The sequence below is a fragment of the Lissotriton helveticus genome, chromosome 2_1 (assembly GCF_964261635.1).
Source record: "Lissotriton helveticus chromosome 2_1, aLisHel1.1, whole genome shotgun sequence".
Lineage (NCBI taxonomy): Eukaryota > Metazoa > Chordata > Amphibia > Caudata > Salamandridae > Lissotriton > Lissotriton helveticus.
Genome location: NC_136059.1, coordinates 1,171,828,426 through 1,171,845,980, shown reverse-complemented (window position 1 = coordinate 1,171,845,980; position 17,555 = coordinate 1,171,828,426). Strand labels below are relative to the sequence as shown.

General features: G+C 44.4%; 1 protein-coding gene across 2 annotated transcripts in view; it reads right to left on the bottom strand.

Annotated features, from left to right (window-relative positions):
- Positions 1 to 17,555, bottom strand: part of LOC144818522 (RNA-binding protein 43-like) — a 260,825-nt gene that overhangs the window by 40,573 nt on the left and 202,697 nt on the right. For both annotated transcript variants that reach the window (XM_078676030.1, XM_078676032.1), the window contains exon 2: positions 1,567 to 1,777. In XM_078676030.1, the coding sequence (XP_078532156.1) occupies positions 1,567 to 1,777 (211 nt within the window). The remainder of the gene's footprint in view (positions 1 to 1,566; positions 1,778 to 17,555) is intronic.

Below are 17,555 nucleotides of genomic sequence, written 5' to 3'. Positions count from 1 at the left end.
TGTCTTCTTATCCTCCTAGACCTATCATCAGCATTTGATACAGTAAATCATGAAAAATTACTGAACAGGCTTCATAACAGGATGGGATTGGCAGGAAATGTGCTAAAATGGTTTGAATCTTTCCTTCAGAATAGAACACAAAGATTCCTGTTCAATCAGTCACTCTCAACATCAAGCCCTAATTCAATTGGAGTCCCGCAAGGCTCTACGCTATCTCCATCACTATTTAACCTATACATTGAACCTCTCACAGAAATCCTTCGAAATTCAAAGATATCCTATCACATGTATGCGGATGATACGCAGATTTACATCAAGATAACATCCATGGAGGACGTCAAGAGAATGAATGAAGCCTTAAAAATATTGTTACAATGGCTAGCAGATAATCATTTGAAGCTAAATGCACAAAAAACAGAATTTCTATTAATCACACCACCAAATAAACACACAGAAGGGAAAGAATGGTGCAATATGATCACAGCGTTAAACTGCACCCCTACACTAGTTAAATCTGCAAAATCATTAGGAATCACACTTGATGAGAACCTAAACATGAAAGACCACATCAAAGCTATGGCAAAAAGCGCACGCTATCACCTGAACTACATCAGAAAAATGAAACCATTCATATCCACGACCGATCTTAAAATGGCAGTACAATCACTAGTCATTTCAAGGATTGAATATGGATGTACAACGCTAGCAGGGCTCCCAAAAATTTCAACAGCACCACTAAAGGCATGTCTCAATGCAGCTGCAAGACTGATAACCGGATCGAGAAAATTTGACCACATATCACCACACCTGAAAGCATTAAACTGGCTACCTTACGAAGCCAGAATCCAGTTGAAAATGGCATGCATAACCCACAAAGCGCTACACCACAACACACCTAAGTACCTGGCTCAGAAAATTAAAATCTCCGGAGGAAGCAGACCGGCCAGGAGTGCAAAGGAGATGCTACTGAGACCAGCCATCTTCAAGAAGAAGAAATCGTACGACAGAGCATTCTCAGGAGCAGCACCAAGGATCTGGAATTCACTTCCGCCAAGCATAAGAAAAATTACAGACACTACATCCTTCAAGAGGGAAAGGAAAAGCTTCCTAATAAATAAGTTCCTTCCATAGGTCGGACCGAGGTCAAAGAACATTTGATAAAGGAGTGAAAACAAAAGCTACACAAACTATAAGCATTTGGGAATCAATGATTCTAGACCATTCATTTTTAGCCATATTCAAACATATATAATATCTATTATATATTACATATATAAGTATTAATGTAAACATCGGAATATGACATACCATGTATATACTTCCTGTATAACGTCTAATGTATAATGTCTATCTTTTGCTTTTAAATGTACCTACCTCTTTACATTGAACGAATTTACAAACTCTTGTCTTTAACTACCTCATGTAATGTAAAGCGCTCTGATACCTAAGGGTCTTGTTCGCGCTATAGAAAACTTTAAAATAAATAAATAAATAAATAGAAAACAATACATTTTTGCTTAACACATGTAATGTTTTGCAATCTAACAATGGGTTGTACACAAATACCTTTAACATCTTCAAATGTTACAAATGCGACTCCTTTTGCTGTTGTTGGGTAGGTAACCTTTTCCACATCTCCACCGCCATTTTTCACCTTTTGAAAATGGATCGTCAGTAGGTCTTGAATGACTTCATCTTCAAGTACTCCACTCGGGATTCCATGAACACTTACGGTTCGTATTGCCGCTATAACATTTTCTACACTTGATCCAGCAGCCTAGCGGGAGAAGGCACGACAATAATAAAGACAAATGGCTAACAAAAACCGATAACTGGTATTTTACACACAGCAGCCCTATCAAAATGGAAACTGCAAACTGAATTCCAGTCTGTAACAGGCCTGAGCCAGTAGGGCGTGAATGTGCCTCTCAGTCTAAATAGCCTATGGTATTTCCTGCTACAACTGGATGGGGCACAAATGTGCTGGATAGATATTGATTGTGTAAAAAATGGCTGTAGTATACGGTTGGTACCAAATATTACAAGTATATAATCACGCTCGTTTGGGCCATTTTAATTCATTATATTTGGCAAGACTTGTGAGAGAACCAGGAGGTGACCAATCTCTGTTCATGATAGATTAGTGTCGGGCAGTGAGAATGGCAATCTTTGATGTTGTATACAAAGACACAGGATGACTCCCAGGAATGACAATCCTCTAGAAGCCACAGTCCAGAGGGCCAAAGTTTCAAATGCGGAGTAAGGAGAGAAAGTTCTAGGATTTCAGGTTCTAAGACTATCAGCTATGTCTTTCATCACTGTATAGAAGGGAGATTAGAAAGTCCTCAGCTTTTCACAAGCTTCAAACAAGTCACATTATCACATCCCCAACCTGCTGAAGAGAGGCCCACAAGCAAGCATATTTGAAAGTAGATTATCACCAGTCATATGCTATCATTCATGCCAATTATTGATCCAGGAATTCAACATGTTCTTGAGATGAAGGAACACCTCACCCTCTTCTTCTGACAATGAGATATGTGAAGTGTATTTTGGACTTCTTGGTTTCTCCTGCATTTTAAACTGTTAATATATCTGAAACTTAAATAATTAACTTGCTAGAATTTCTAACGAACTAAAACATTTGATTTATTTTTCTTAAGCAAACTTTACCTTCAGACACTTGTGATCCATTAACTTTGTTTTGGAACAAATAGAGCAATATTACTTGCTCTTTAAGCGGTATTGAAATCAGAAAAAACTCAAAACATAGGTAAAGAACTCATTCTTCTTGCACGTAGGCTAAAAAATCAAATTCAAAAAGTCTCTGCAGGTGCATAAACTTTATGATATAAGCAGCATAAACATAAGGTTGCTATCTTATCACGTCAGCTTAAACCAAAATGAATCACTTATCAAATTGCAAACCTTGTGGACTTAAACCCAAGAAAATATAATTCCTATGTCCAAGATTGATAGAAAAAAACTGAACACCTGAACAGTTAGGACTACTTTTATACTCTTGCTGTGAACAGCTCGGCTGATAATGTCATTTAGGCAACATATTTTATCTATGTATATTGAATTTAGATATAAATAATCTTCCCTTTCGAATAAACAAGTGTCTTAGGAAAGTTCTAGAAGGACTTTTTGGAACTCTGAATTCAGAATGCTTTAGAATTTTTGAGTGTTACTTTGTGCAATAGCATAACATTTCTACAGTTATTTTAACTGTACACATATGCAGGAGCCAACTGTTTCCCCCAGAATGAAGGTGAAATCAATGCACACTTTACATTTTGCAATATCACGCAACCCAGAACGTTACACAAAAACCCCACAGGGTTATTAGATGCTACTTATGTATTTATGTTTCTTGCTGTGAGAGCTTGCAAAGAAGGACTATCGAATTATAATAAATGCCACTTGTGAGTTCATATACTCACCTGAAGTAAGAAGTTCTGTGAGGGAGACTTATCTCTCTACCCGACTCACGCAGCCTTCTGCGTTCCTCAGACCTTATCTCTCCTAACTCTTCTTACTCAGACACCCAACCTGTCTCGTTGAGTCTATTGATCTCATCTTCCACTTCGTTAAGTCAGTCCTACCCTCATTCATGCTTTTGCTTCCTTAACCTCTTCGCTGCGGCGGCTATTCCGCCGCAGCGCTAAGGGGGAGGCGGGGCCGCATGGCGTTCCCGTGCTCGTGACGGAACCGCTCCGTTACGGCCCTCGGGTGAGCTGTGCTTGTGACGGAACGGTTCCGTCACGGACCCGCCCGCCCATTAGAACGTCAGCGCAGGTGCGGAATTCGCGCCGCGGGCCGTGACAGAACCGTTCTCTCACCAGCACAGCCCACCCGAGGCTCGTGACGGAACGGTTCCGTCACGAGCATGGGAGGGGTTAATATCAAGCAGCCTCCTCTTGCCACCTACTATTGTCTCCAACGGGTTCAGTCTTTCACCAAGTAATAAAGCTGTATACGCAAGTAAACTTATATATATATATATATATATATTCACTCGAAAAACTATAAGTTTTAGTGGTGTTATAGTTAGCTGGACATTTTATTCATACAAAACCATTGAAATTGCTCCTATATAGTTAGTTGTACTAACTATATTTTCAGGTAAGTTACAGTGTTTCACCTATAGTAGGCTTCCTTTTTGCTGTACATTAAAAGCAATTAAATAACCTGCAGTAGGTCGGCTGGTAGTTCTGTGTGTCTTGATTTAGCCATGGGACAAAGTTCCTTCAGAGCGGAGATGGTCTCCTCCCCAGACTTTCACCTTGGAAATGGTGCTCGAGCCTGTTACCGCGGCTCGGGCAGCCGCGTACAATGTTTGTCTCACAAACGCCCTTGCGCTCAGGCGGGCACTCCCAATGCCCCTACAGTGTTTTCCTCGAGGCGACACTCGTTCTCGCAGCCTCCAGTGATTGCCATGTCATGTCCGACGCGTTTCGAGGACCCCGCCTCTTAATCATGGACTGCTTGCAGCAATAAGGAAAGGCTCACCTGTGTTAGTAGTTCGTTATTTATTTACCACAGTGGGCGTGGCTCACATTGTTGGCCACTTATGCATTCTGGTACTTGCAGTTGCATTCAGGTAAGTTACAGTGTTTCACCTATAGTAGGCTTCCTTTTTGCTGTACATTAAAAGCAATTAAATAACCTGCAGTAGGTCGGCTGGTAGTTCTGTGTGTCTTGATTTAGCCATGGGACAAAGTTCCTTCAGAGCGGAGATGGTCTCCTCCCCAGACTTTCACCTTGGAAATGGTGCTCGAGCCTGTTACCGCGGCTCGGGCAGCCGCGTACAATGTTTGTCTCACAAACGCCCTTGCGCTCAGGCGGGCACTCCCAATGCCCCTACAGTGTTTTCCTCGAGGCGACACTCGTTCTCGCAGCCTCCAGTGATTGCCATGTCATGTCCGACGCGTTTCGAGGACCCCGCCTCTTAATCATGGACTGCTTGCAGCAATAAGGAAAGGCTCACCTGTGTTAGTAGTTCGTTATTTATTTACCACAGTGGGCGTGGCTCACATTGTTGGCCACTTATGCATTCTGGTACTTGCAGTTGCATTCAGGTAAGTTACAGTGTTTCACCTATAGTAGGCTTCCTTTTTCGGGCACTTTGGATGACAATTACTAACGCGGCAGCCCTGTCGCGGAAAGCAGCACCGTCCACATACCTTGAAGGGGGCCGTGTTCGGAACAGGATCCGGACTACACGGTTTGGTGAACTGCGGCGTAAATTGCTCGCTCTGAATTTGGGCCCACTATGGGTGAAGATAATGCTTATAAATCACGACACGAAAGCAGGACCTACTATAGGAGTGACTACGTTTCTGGATAGGACTACGAAAACCAGCATGCAATTTTGAACATTGAGCAGCCCACTGAGGGCGTGGCATGACAATAATCAATTAAAAGAAACCAGAAAACTGCCTGCACGAGTCTTTTCATTAAGCGACCTCTGATGATTGGCAGCAGCCATGAAACGCGTCAGGTCTAACAAGAAATAATCCAAGTAACTTCAGCGCCAGCTTCAGCCTTGAGAAAAATTACCGGAAGGTTCAGCTTGCCAAGTGTGCGCCTTCAAAAGCTTTCGGGCACTTTGGATGACAATTACTAACGCGGCAGCCCTGTCGCGGAAAGCAGCACCGTCCACATACCTTGAAGGGGGCCGTGTTCGGAACAGGATCCGGACTACACGGTTTGGTGAACTGCGGCGTAAATTGCTCGCTCTGAATTTGGGCCCACTATGGGTGAAGATAATGCTTATAAATCACGACACGAAAGCAGGACCTACTATAGGAGTGACTACGTTTCTGGATAGGACTACGAAAACCAGCATGCAATTTTGAACATTGAGCAGCCCACTGAGGGCGTGGCATGACAATAATCAATTAAAAGAAACCAGAAAACTGCCTGCACGAGTCTTTTCATTAAGCGACCTCTGATGATTGGCAGCAGCCATGAAACGCGTCAGGTCTAACAAGAAATAATCCAAGTAACTTCAGCGCCAGCTTCAGCCTTGAGAAAAATTACCGGAAGGTTCAGCTTGCCAAGTGTGCGCCTTCAAAAGCTTTCGGGCACTTTGGATGATATATATATATATCTCTCACCACTCCTGCGCCATCTTTCTAAAAAGGCAACGACATGGCTGGGATAGGCTCAAATGCGTTTCAGTAGTTTGCACCACCTTGCTCACATAATGTAGACGCCGTTTAGATCTGCTATATATACTGTCATGGAAACCATGTGTATCGGCATGAACACAGTAGAAACACTCTGGTTATTTTTTTCACATTTCGTTATGACAACATGTTCAATGCTTAATACTTGCATATGTTTATCAGCTTAAATTGCAATGAGAATTTCATTTGATTCAGTCCATGTTTCCCTCCATTTACTTGACCTCTTAATCTCAAATGTCATAAAAATAAAATAGTTAATCCTTTGTTCAATTTTATGTTTAATTCTAAAATGGGCATAAACAAAATGTATGCAATCTCAGCATTTACATACAATCACAATGATTTTTAACATCATTGCCTCCTTAACATGATGTGTTCTCTATTCCATACAATTTCAATTCCTGTCGCTACTACTTTCAGAGTAGGAAATTATATGAGCTGGGGTGCCCTAATTTTAACTTTGTATTGAGAAGAATAGAGAGGTTCTTTAGTGAGAAAAATATTGAACCTAGTGGGTATTTTCACATTCCCTTTAATAACCTCCAAAGTTGATTAATTTCCAGACAGATACCATATCCCCAGTGGGCCTAGATACTCAGAGTCGGTATCTGCTTCTCCTATCCTCCCCACTGCACCGCATATATTGTTGCCTTAGCCCAACAACAGGAGAGAACCACTTTCATTAATATGCACACTTTAAAGAAAGATTCAATATAAACTAAAAGAAATTTTTGCAGTGTGTTCTCATATAACATGATTCCAATTCTTCATATTCAAACAAACTACTCTTGGCTGCTGTAAAAGAATGGGAGTTATCAGTAATGATTAATCATAAATGAACTTACAATTATTCGTCCGAATTTAAACCATTAGGTAGTCTGCTGTTCAAGATGATTATGTAGTGAAATTCTAACCTCCTTAATTGAAGTTCCCTGTTGCCCCCTCTAGTTTTTTGGGGGATTGCGTCTATAACATAAACCAAACTGGTTGCATTACCCACATGTCTCATGGAAGTGGCAGGCAACTGGGTAGCTCTCATCTTTATTGGTTACGGCTCTTAGGTGTTGCAGTATCCAGACATAAAATATGTGTATTGTGCTTCCTACGTAGGTTTTTGGACATTACATATATCTTCACAAATGACTGTTCCCACCATAAGAAACAGACTCCTGAATACTGTCCCACCGAGGCTCAGACACTGCTGGGAGACTTGGGTAAGGGGGGGGGGGGAGGGGGGCTCCAGTATCTACCACCCCCTTGTTAATAACACTCCCACATCCCTGGATAACTTGAGGGACCAATGGGTGGAGTGGGTGGGCCTACTTGATGATGTAGACTGGCGCGACGCCCTTATGGCCCCCAGAATAGTCACTGTCTCTGCCAAACTCAAGCTGGTTCAATTGTACTATCTGCACACTGCGTACCTCAGTGCCCTGCGACTGCAGCGAGCTGGTCTGTATCCAGACGCGTTGTGTGCAAGATGTAAACATGCCCCGTCTGATTTCTTTTACATGGTTTGGTCATGTTCCCGCTTGAAGCAGTTTTGGGGATCCATTGAAGTGGAGCTAACGGAGGTATTGGGCTGGGAGGTTCCTCACGATCCACGCCACTCCTTGGTGGGGATCACTGACAGGCTGGACGGGTCCAGGAATGATAAGCGGTTTTGCAGCACAGCTAATATGGTGGCCAAGCGGGACATTGCGGCGGCTTGGATATGTATAAAGCTAAAGAGCGTGTTAAGAACTATCGTAAAGTGCGGGGGAAATGGCTGGGGGCTGTGGAGGGTCCGGATTAATTGGACTTGTGTTTCGTCTGGGTTATTTTATGGGGATCGTGATTAGGGGTTATGGTGATGGTGTGAATGAACTAATATTTGTGATTTCCGTGCATTGGCTGATTTGCTTCTATGTTTTTAAATCAATAAAATGTGCTTATCAAAAAAAAGAAACAGACTCCAGCACACTCAGGATTGCTCAATAGGGATTTATTTTCAAACCACGCTCAACCACGTCACGCGTTTCAACTGCACAAGCAGTCTTTCTCAAAATATATATATCCATCCATCCAGGTAGTGTGTGGAAGGAGGCAGAGAGCAAGCCTTCACCATAGGTTTCTGAAGGTGATACAAACTATTACAAAGCCATGCAGGTGTGTCAACCTCTCTCTGGATTTGTCTGATAGAAGTGTCATTTCTCAATAGATGAGAATGTAAGTTTTGGTGATCAAATGAGAATGACACCACCTATCCACAGCATCAGTTATTCTGTGTGTCTTTTTCTACGCATTTGGAGATTAACTCAGGAAAAAGCCTAAAATCTGGCTAAAACGTCAACCTGGCTGTTAATCGAGTAAAAAAGATGTTAAAAGTCCACAATCCTTGCAATTTCAGTCAACCGCTTGTCTGGGGTTGATTCAACATGTTGTCTTCAGTGACTTAGAATGCAGAGCTGAGTCACAGCTAATGATGTCACCCTCCTATTGACATGGTAAGTTAATCTGTTAATGTCCTAAATGTCGTGCCATAAGACCAGGACTTAGTCAGAACTATATCAAATATACTGAAATTGGCCTATCTAGTTCATATCGTTCTGCAGTCAGACTGAATGGGAGGACAGTCCTATAGAATATGGAATAAGCCCACATCTCTCTTGGGTACATCTCCAATATCTGGAATGATCAAGAAACCCTACCCTTGGCAAACACTGTAGTGACCTGTACAAATTAGTTAAGATTTTAAAGTATAATACATTTACCCTAGTTTCTCTGAGAAATGTATCATGTGGCCCTAGGAGCTGTAACCAGTCTTGAGGATGGGAGGCCCTTTAGTGTTGGAGCTTCCACTAAAGCCTTAATGCATTCAATGAGCTTAGAGAATTATTCAGTCATAAGGACATTATGTAGCCCAAACAGTGTGGCTCTGGAGAATGACGTATAGGGGATTCCTGTAAGATGATCATAGTGGGTCTCCTGCAAAGAGTCAAGCAGTTTATTAATTGGTTATATTTCTAAATACATCGATAGCCCAAACAAAAATCAGCCTAAAGTGTTGGAAAGGTACATAGCCTCCCCTCAGAAAAAGGATGATCTATTCATAACATCCCTACATTTGACCATGTGGCCCAGTGAACTGGAGCGCCACCTATTCGGAGTGCTGTGATGTGCCAAAGCCTGGATGTAATTTAAGATTCAAAAGACGAAATTGCCAGATCGGAAGCATATTGTCCATAATCAGCAGTATAAGGAAGAGTGGGAATGATGTCTACAAATAGACTGGTATACTATCAGCCATACACTGGAGTAGGGAAGGCGATGAACTTGTTCATATGAAAAGTATATAATTTGGGATAGCTGTGGAGTCTGATAATAAGAGGTCATATGGGAAGGTCTGAGGCCTCTATATAAGTTGTGATTAATCAGGGATCTGTTGACGCCTGGCCAACCATTACACCTATTAAGGGGGCCCACCACTGCTTTTATTTTAAATATTAGAAAGACTAATACATTATATCTACACAAAAAAGAAAAATTGAAATCGACATTTTTAAACATTCTGTAAATGTGAAGGAATTTAAAATTAGAAGCTAACAATTTAGTTGATAGTTTTAGCTTGATTCATGAGAGCAGTTCAAGTACACCAAACAGGAGTATGGACGAATGGTGATCTCAATTAAAGCACTAATATGCACTGACAAAATGCATACATTAGGAGCAAAAGAGGCAAAGAAGTGATCTAAAGCCTATCATATTGCTTTGTCTTTTTGAAATAAATCCACATTTTCAAACGCTCCAACCGTCCCATTAAAATTATCAATAAATCAATCAGGGTGCAGCTCGGGTAAGTCGGAGTGCCAGGCCTTGAGGTTCTTCCTGAAGATGTGCTGGGTAGGGGAGTGTCTGATGTTAACAGGGAGATCGTTCCAGCCCTTGGCTGCGGTAGGAGAAGGTCTCTGCCAGGGCGAGGTCGGCGGAGCGGAGGTTTCTCTTGGGTACATGGAAAGAGACTCTCTAGTTGGGGTATTTGGGTCCGATGTTGTGGAGGGATTTGTAGGCGTGGGTGAGCAATGTGAACGTTACTCTCTTCTCGACGGGGAGCCAGTGGAGGTCTCGTAGGTGTTGGGTCATGTGTTCGTGCCGTGGGGTCCCGAGGACAAGTCTGGCTGCGGTGTTCTGTGTGGTTTGGAGCTTGTGTAGAGTTCTGTTAATTCCGGCGTAGAGGGAGTTGCCATAGTCCAGTCTACTGGTTATGAATGCGTGGGTGACCGTTTTCCTGCCTTCGGGGCGGAGTATCTCTTTGAAGGTCTTGCGGAGGATGCGAAGGCAGTTGAAAGTGGTGAAGCGAAGGAGTTGATCTGGAGGGACATGATGAGGGTGAAGTCGAGGATGATACCGAGGTTCTGAGCGTGGTCAGTAGCGGTGGGTGGACTACCAAGGGTGGAGGGCCACCAGGCGTCCTCCCAAGCGGAGGTGGAAGGTCCGAGGATGAGGACCTCCGTCTTCTCTGAGTTGAGCTTCAGGCAGCTATTTTTCATCCAGGCTGCGACGTGCATTTAGTTTGCTTATTTAACAAAATATTTAACAAATTATGTATTTGTTAATGTAAAATTGTTTCTGTAGTTTTGTGTAATGTTTCGAGGTACAAATCACAGAAATAGGTTAGGTGACGGTCCGGAGTGCCCAGTAGTCTTTCACTGGGGTCCCAAGAAGTCAAAAAGTTAAGAACCACTGTCGTAGATGATGTGTGCATCCAGAGTTTAGATGGTTACAGCCTGGGATGTTCACTCTCCCACATATATGATTCTCGATCAGGGTAGATCTAGAAGAGCGGTGATCTGCGTATCAGGATAAGGAGCATACCAAAACAATACTGCCAGTATGTATCCTGCCACCAAATACAGAGAATAAGGTGTGACCAACGCACCAAAATCGTTCTTGGTACGAATTATGAGAGGTAATGTATTGTTCTTGGCCATCTTCTCAAGTCATTTGTTCATATAAATGCCTAAATATTTAATAGCTTTAGAAAGCCAATGCATCACTTTAGCCACTTAGGTTGGCCTTTGTGATGACACTTGACACAGGGAGAAATTCAAATTACCAGTAATTCATTTTAGAACACAAGAACTGTGAAAAACATTGAATCTACACTACCAAGTCTGGCAGTATTGTGAAAAGGATATCATCAGCTTATGAAAAGGCCTTGATGGGATCAGATGATTGGGTTGGAATACCCTTTACAGATTCTGCCTGTCTTTTTATGGCAGAGAGTGGTATACATTAATTAGATTTCATGTGCACTCCTAAGACGGACAACAAACCACAAAACCTGCACGATTTGCAAAACACAGAAATCTTCCCACTGGCAAAACAATTAAAAGAAACAAAAGTCTTTAAATGCGTTTCACCTTAAAACTCTGTTTTAAATAGTTATATATCAGATAAGCACCTTTGGCTGAAGGACGAAATAAAACAAGCTTGAGTCAGAATAGATTTTGGAGTCTTTTAACTTACAAACATCCTTTTCATGTACAGAAATAAAATCAGGGACAGGCAGGTAAACAACACGTATCCTAACTCTTGCACCCCTCCCCTTTTTAACAGGCAGGCTCGAGCATGATAACTTAAACCTTCCTAGTTTCACATGCAGGGTCTTAACGGAAAAGTAATTGTTAGTAGGTGTAAAAAGAATAAGCACAGTTTATTGTTAATTAAACATAGAAAATGCATTTGCTTTCGTTTTACGGTAGCAGCATTTTCAGAAGCACAGGTTCAGGTCAAACTTGGTTCATTCCCATATATGGGCGTTCATATCATACGAAATCAACAGGCCACTTGGCATGCAAATATTGCCCCAATCTTCAGGCGCACATGCTCCGATTGAGATTTGTGGGTTTCAGTTCTGCCTACAATTTATGGTAGAGAAGTGCTTCATAAAATGCTGGTCCTTCCCAATTTCCTTTGCATGTTGCAAAACTACCCCTACATATATTAACTACAATTTCAAGACCTACAACCTGTGTTTTAGAAGTCCCTAAAGGCAGACAAACCCCCTAGGATCTCAGGTCAAATGTACTGCCCCAGTGTACGGGGGTGGCGTATGGGTCCCTGCTCTTCGACGTTGTTACTGGGCAGCACAGATGACATCACTGGGGGATTGGATTTTTGGGGATAGACGCGACACCTCGCGGAGACTGGAGGTGGCAGCCCTTGAGAAGCTGGGGACATTATGGGAGGGCGCCCCACTTCCTCCCTCCTGCAGGTTTCAAAAGAGCTTATCTTGTGCTGGCGTGCGGCCTAGCCTTACATTAAGTGGCTTTATGAACCCAATGCACAGACCCACTCACATTCTAATAGGTCTTTGCCATACTGTAGGAAGCTGGCTCTGAATATACTATACCAAAATGAGGAACAGTGTGCAGAGAGTCCAGTGAAACCCCAAAGGTAGGCATAGGTAAAAGTAGATAGCACCTTACTCCCTATTTGTGGTAGTGGTGGGGTGTTAGAAAGTGGCTCTGTATATACTGGACCACAGTAAGGTACAATGTGCCCAGAGTCCACAGTCCCCAGAGGTATGGAAGAGGCTAAAGTTAGATATAACCTAACTCTCTAAAGTCGTAGCTTGGTCGAGCAGTAAGGCAGTATCAGAGGACAGTGTAAAGCATTTGTTGTACACACTCAGTTAGCAAATGGTCTCACACACTCAAGAACTGACCTCTAGGCTAATTGTTTTGCATCAAAAGATATAATTGTTTTATTTTAGAACCAACAAGGTATCAAAATATACTTTCTCAGGATGAGTTAATTTAGTTAAATACTTTTCAAATAGGCAATAGACTTTTGAATGCAATAGTTAGTTTGTTGCTATAGGCAACACAATTTTAAACACAATGCCACATTGAGCTCAATGGGAATTTCAGGTTATATGCAATTAGTTACTTTGTAGATTACTTTTCTAACCTCAAGACTGGATCCTAGATTCAGTCTTGGGACATGTCCTGTAACCAGTTAAGTAAAAGCGTTTTGGTTACAGTAGTGATTTTTAAGGAATAATATTGTATTTTAAAAGTTGACACTTTTTCAGTTGAAATTGCCAATGTTATCCTATGGGAGGAAATTCACTTTGCAGGTAAAGTATGTTCACGTTACTTTTGTAAGCCAGTACTGGACTCCTAGGTTCAGCACTGGGACCTCTATCTAAAACAGGTAAGTAATTAAGTTTTGGTACTTGGTACGATTTTTAAAGAATATTTGTAGTTTGCAAAAATCGACACAGAAGAAATTTCACAGAAAAACAGTCAATGGTTTTCTATGGAAGGAAATTCAGGTTACTGGTAAGTATGGTTAAAATTACTTTTCAGCGTTTGTACTGGGCTAAAAGGTGCAGCCCTGAGGTCTCTCCTGATAACAGGTGAGTAAATCGGAATTAGTTGTTCGACTGATTTTAGGTGAATATTTTAAAGTTTAAAAACTCCACACTTAAAAGAATTTCCAAGTGAAACCAGTCAATGTTAGCCTATGGAAGAAAAGTGAGTTATCGGCTTTTAGGTAAGTACTCGACTGGCAGAGTTAAGGTTCTGGGCATAGACTCAGGGGTCCCCCGGGGTCAGGTAGGTACAGTTGGTACACCCTCAGCGGCAAAGGGGCAGTCGGGTGCAGAGGTAGTTAGGCCCAATGTTATCCAATGAGAGGCAGGGAGCCTTCGGTTGGTGGCTGCTGGCTAGCAGGCCACGTGGCTGTGGGAGCTGGGCTCCTGGTCACTTGCTCAGGGCAAATGGAGAAGTAGGATAGGACAGATTGCACTGCCAGGGGCACTCGGGCGCTGGGTGCAGGGTGCTTTTGAGCCGTCGGGCGCAGAATGTTATTCAATGGAGATCTTGAAAAGGGAAAAAAGGTTGCAGGCTCGGAAACGGAGGATCTTCTGGAGCGACCAACACTTCGGAGGGTAAGGTCGGATCTTGGAGGATAGGTAGGCACCCACGAGTTGGGCTCAGGGGGCCGTGGGGCGCCGGGTGCAGGGGTGTCTTTTGAGGTCGGGAAATCTTACCCCCTGATGGTTGCGGTTGGAGGGGTCCCTTGTCCTGAGGCTGCAGGCGTCGTCGGGGTTGTCGAGGAGGGTCCTTGGGCACTGGATTCCAGGTCAGAATCGCCGGGGGGACGTCCTCAGGGTCGTGATTCACTCCAGCACAGGCCAGGCTTGGCGGGTGCAGAGTGTGCAGGGTTTGCGGTTCCGGGCTGAAGCCAGGGCTTGTTACTTGCTTTGAGCAGTACCACTGCTCGTGGGAGACCCAGGTACTCAGAGTAACAAGGCAGTCAGGTCCTCCGGGGTTTTTGAGGTTTCTGACCACTGGAGATGCCAGGGTTAAGCAGGAGCAGGTTCGAGGGTCGACAGGCCTGTAGGGCTAGGGCCAAATCAGTTGGTGTCTTCCTCTTTTTAGAAGCTGCACAACAGGTCTTCTTGTTCCTTGTTCTTCTTTCTCGTTTCGTAATCTGGATCTGAGGAAGGAAGGTTCAGGGTGCCCCTAAATATTAAATTTAGGGGTGTTACAGGTAGGGTGAGGGCAGGGACCAATAGGTCCCTGTCCTCGGGTGGGTACACCCCCAAACCTGCTCCTCTCCTGTGGGAGGACGGCAGGAGCCTAGCTGTGAGTGGGTAGGGCTCCACATCCTCAAGATGGTGGTAGCCCGGAGTCGTGCTTCACCTCGCCTCTCCCACCTGAGGGGTGGAGTTGGCACAGGCTGGCACACCCCCTTTCCTGACGTAGGGTTTCCCGCCAGTCTTTCTGGCAGAGTGGGGGTCAGAACTGGTGGGGGCCAGTTGCTGAGTACAGCAAGTGGTCTGCAGAGGCTCACAAAGGCGGAATGCCTTTGAAGCTTCCCCTGCCCATCCTGGGGGAGGAGGCTTGGCACCTCGTCCCAGGATGTGCATTGTTGCAGGCCCAGGAGAGCGAGGGCTCTCCACCCAGGGGTCCAGCAACATGTCTGCTGTGTGGCAGCCTAGGCAGTCTCTCAGACAAGGCGTGGATTGTAGGTTAGGTTTCAGGGGGCATCTCTAAGATGCCCTCTGTAGTGCATTTTACATTAAATCCCACACTGGCATCAGTGTGGGTTTAATGTGCTGAGAAGTTTGATATCAAAATTCTCAGTCTTCAGTGTAGCCATTATGGTGCTGTGGAGTTTGTAATGACAACCTCCCAGCACCATATACTCTTCATGGCATCACTGCACTTACAGTGCCCAGGAATGGCCCTGGGTGCCGTAGGGGCACAGGGCTCATGCACCTGTGCCCACATCAATGGCATAGGGCACCCAGCAAGAGGGGTGGCTGATGTATGCCAGGGCAGTGGGTTTGTGGGCATGGCACACAGGGATGTGTGCCATGTCAACTCTTTGTTTAGTTCGGCACCAGGACACTCAGCCTGCAAAGGCAGTATGTGTGTGTCAGGGTACAGGGCCCCTAAGGGTGGCACAATAAGTGCTGCAGCCCTTAGGGGTCTTCTCTGGTCACATGCCCTGGGTACCTAGGGTACCATTTACGATGGGCTGACATGTGGCCAGAGATGCCAATTGAGTTTAGGCTTTAGTATAGTTTTTATGGAAGAAACACAGGCCCTGGGTACCTAATTGGCAGGGACCCAGGGCACACCAAGGAAAAGTGCATCAGTGATCAGGCAAAAAGTGGGGGGGTTACTGCAACAGAAACCCAATTCCTTACAGGGTGCGAGCAGTAAGGCTTTATCAAAGGGCAGTGTTAAGCATTTGTTATACACACTCAATCAGCAAATGATGTCACACACTAAAAGACTGAACTCAGACCAATTTTGTTTGTATCAAAATAGTATTAAGTATTTTTATTTCTAGAACCAAGCCAAGCCTGGCACAGGTAAGGGAAATAAATGCTTTGCAAAATATTATGCAGTGTTTGCAAGTGAATGCCAGTTAAAAATGCAGTTGCTTTGAATCCGCGTAAATCCACTCTGTGGGTGTTGGAAGACTGCACGGGAATAGGACCATGGGCATCCGCACTGCAGGTGGCAGTGGGGGGCCTCCAGTATCTGGGAGTGTGCCTCTCTGAATCCCCCGTGGTCTCCTGGGAGCGCAATATTGTGCCGGTCTGGGACCGGGTTCGAACAGAAATGAAGACGTGGTCCCGTATGCCCCTTACCATTTATGGCCGGTCGGCAATTTTTAAGATGGTAGCCCTCCCACGCCTGCTGTACCAATTGCAGAATCACCCTTACCAGATTACACCTCAGTGGTTTAAGCAAGTCAACTCGGCGCTGGGACAGTTTCTTTGGGCAGGGGGTGCGGTGCGGGTTGCACTACGCACCTGCTTTTTATCTACATATTGTGGTGGGCTGGCAACGTCCGATCTCCTGTCGTATTATCAGGCCTCCCATCTTTTGATTCTGAACGAATGGTGGTATTGGGATAGGGGGGACCCTGCTTATGCTCTTGAATGCTTTCTTATGGGATCCGACACCCTGCACACTATTCTATATTCGGCGCGGTTGCGAAGGCGGTTGACACAGGCTACTCAGGTAGTATTTTAGGTCTGGAGACAGGCGCTGCATCGTATGGGATGGTGGGGTAAATTGACGGAAGAGACCCCCCTATGGCACAATGGCCGACTGCCTGCACTGGCGTCCCTGCAGGGTTTCCAGGGATGGGACAGCATAGGGATTTTGACGCTGGGTAATGTTATGACGGGCACGGCCGTTAAATCGTTTCAGGACTTAGTGAGGAGTATGGCATGCCTCGTACCCAATTTTTCAAATATCTACAGTTTCGCCATGCCATTGCACCTAGTTTGGAGGGACTTGACACCTTACCTGAATTTAGTCCCCTGGAGGCGAAGGTTTTCATGGGGGATTTGGAGGATAAAAAAATGTCCTGCATTTACCAAACTCTTGTTACACATTGCTCCTCCTCCCTGCACAAATTGAGGGAAGTCTGGGAAAGGGATGTTGGAACATTGGAAGAAAAAGCCCTAGAAGCCCCCCGGGGCGCTGCCATAGCGATGCACTTACTATTAATCCAATTCAAATTTCTGCATAGAGTTTATTATACTAGGGAGAGGCTGTGGCGGGTGGGCCTGATTGCTTCCCCTGATTGCTTGAGGTGTGGTCAGGAGATTGGTACCCTACTTTATACGGTGTGGAGCTGTAGTGCCTTGAATGGGTTCTGGAACGGAGTGTGGGACTGTTTGTCTGAGGTGTTGGGATGGGAACTTCCACGTACTCCACAATTAGGCCTCCTACACATACTAGAAGGGGTGGGGGGCAACACATATAAAAGGCATCTGCTGTTGTTGGGGCTTACCATTGCCAAGAGAGACGTAGCTCAAGCTTGGAAAGATACACG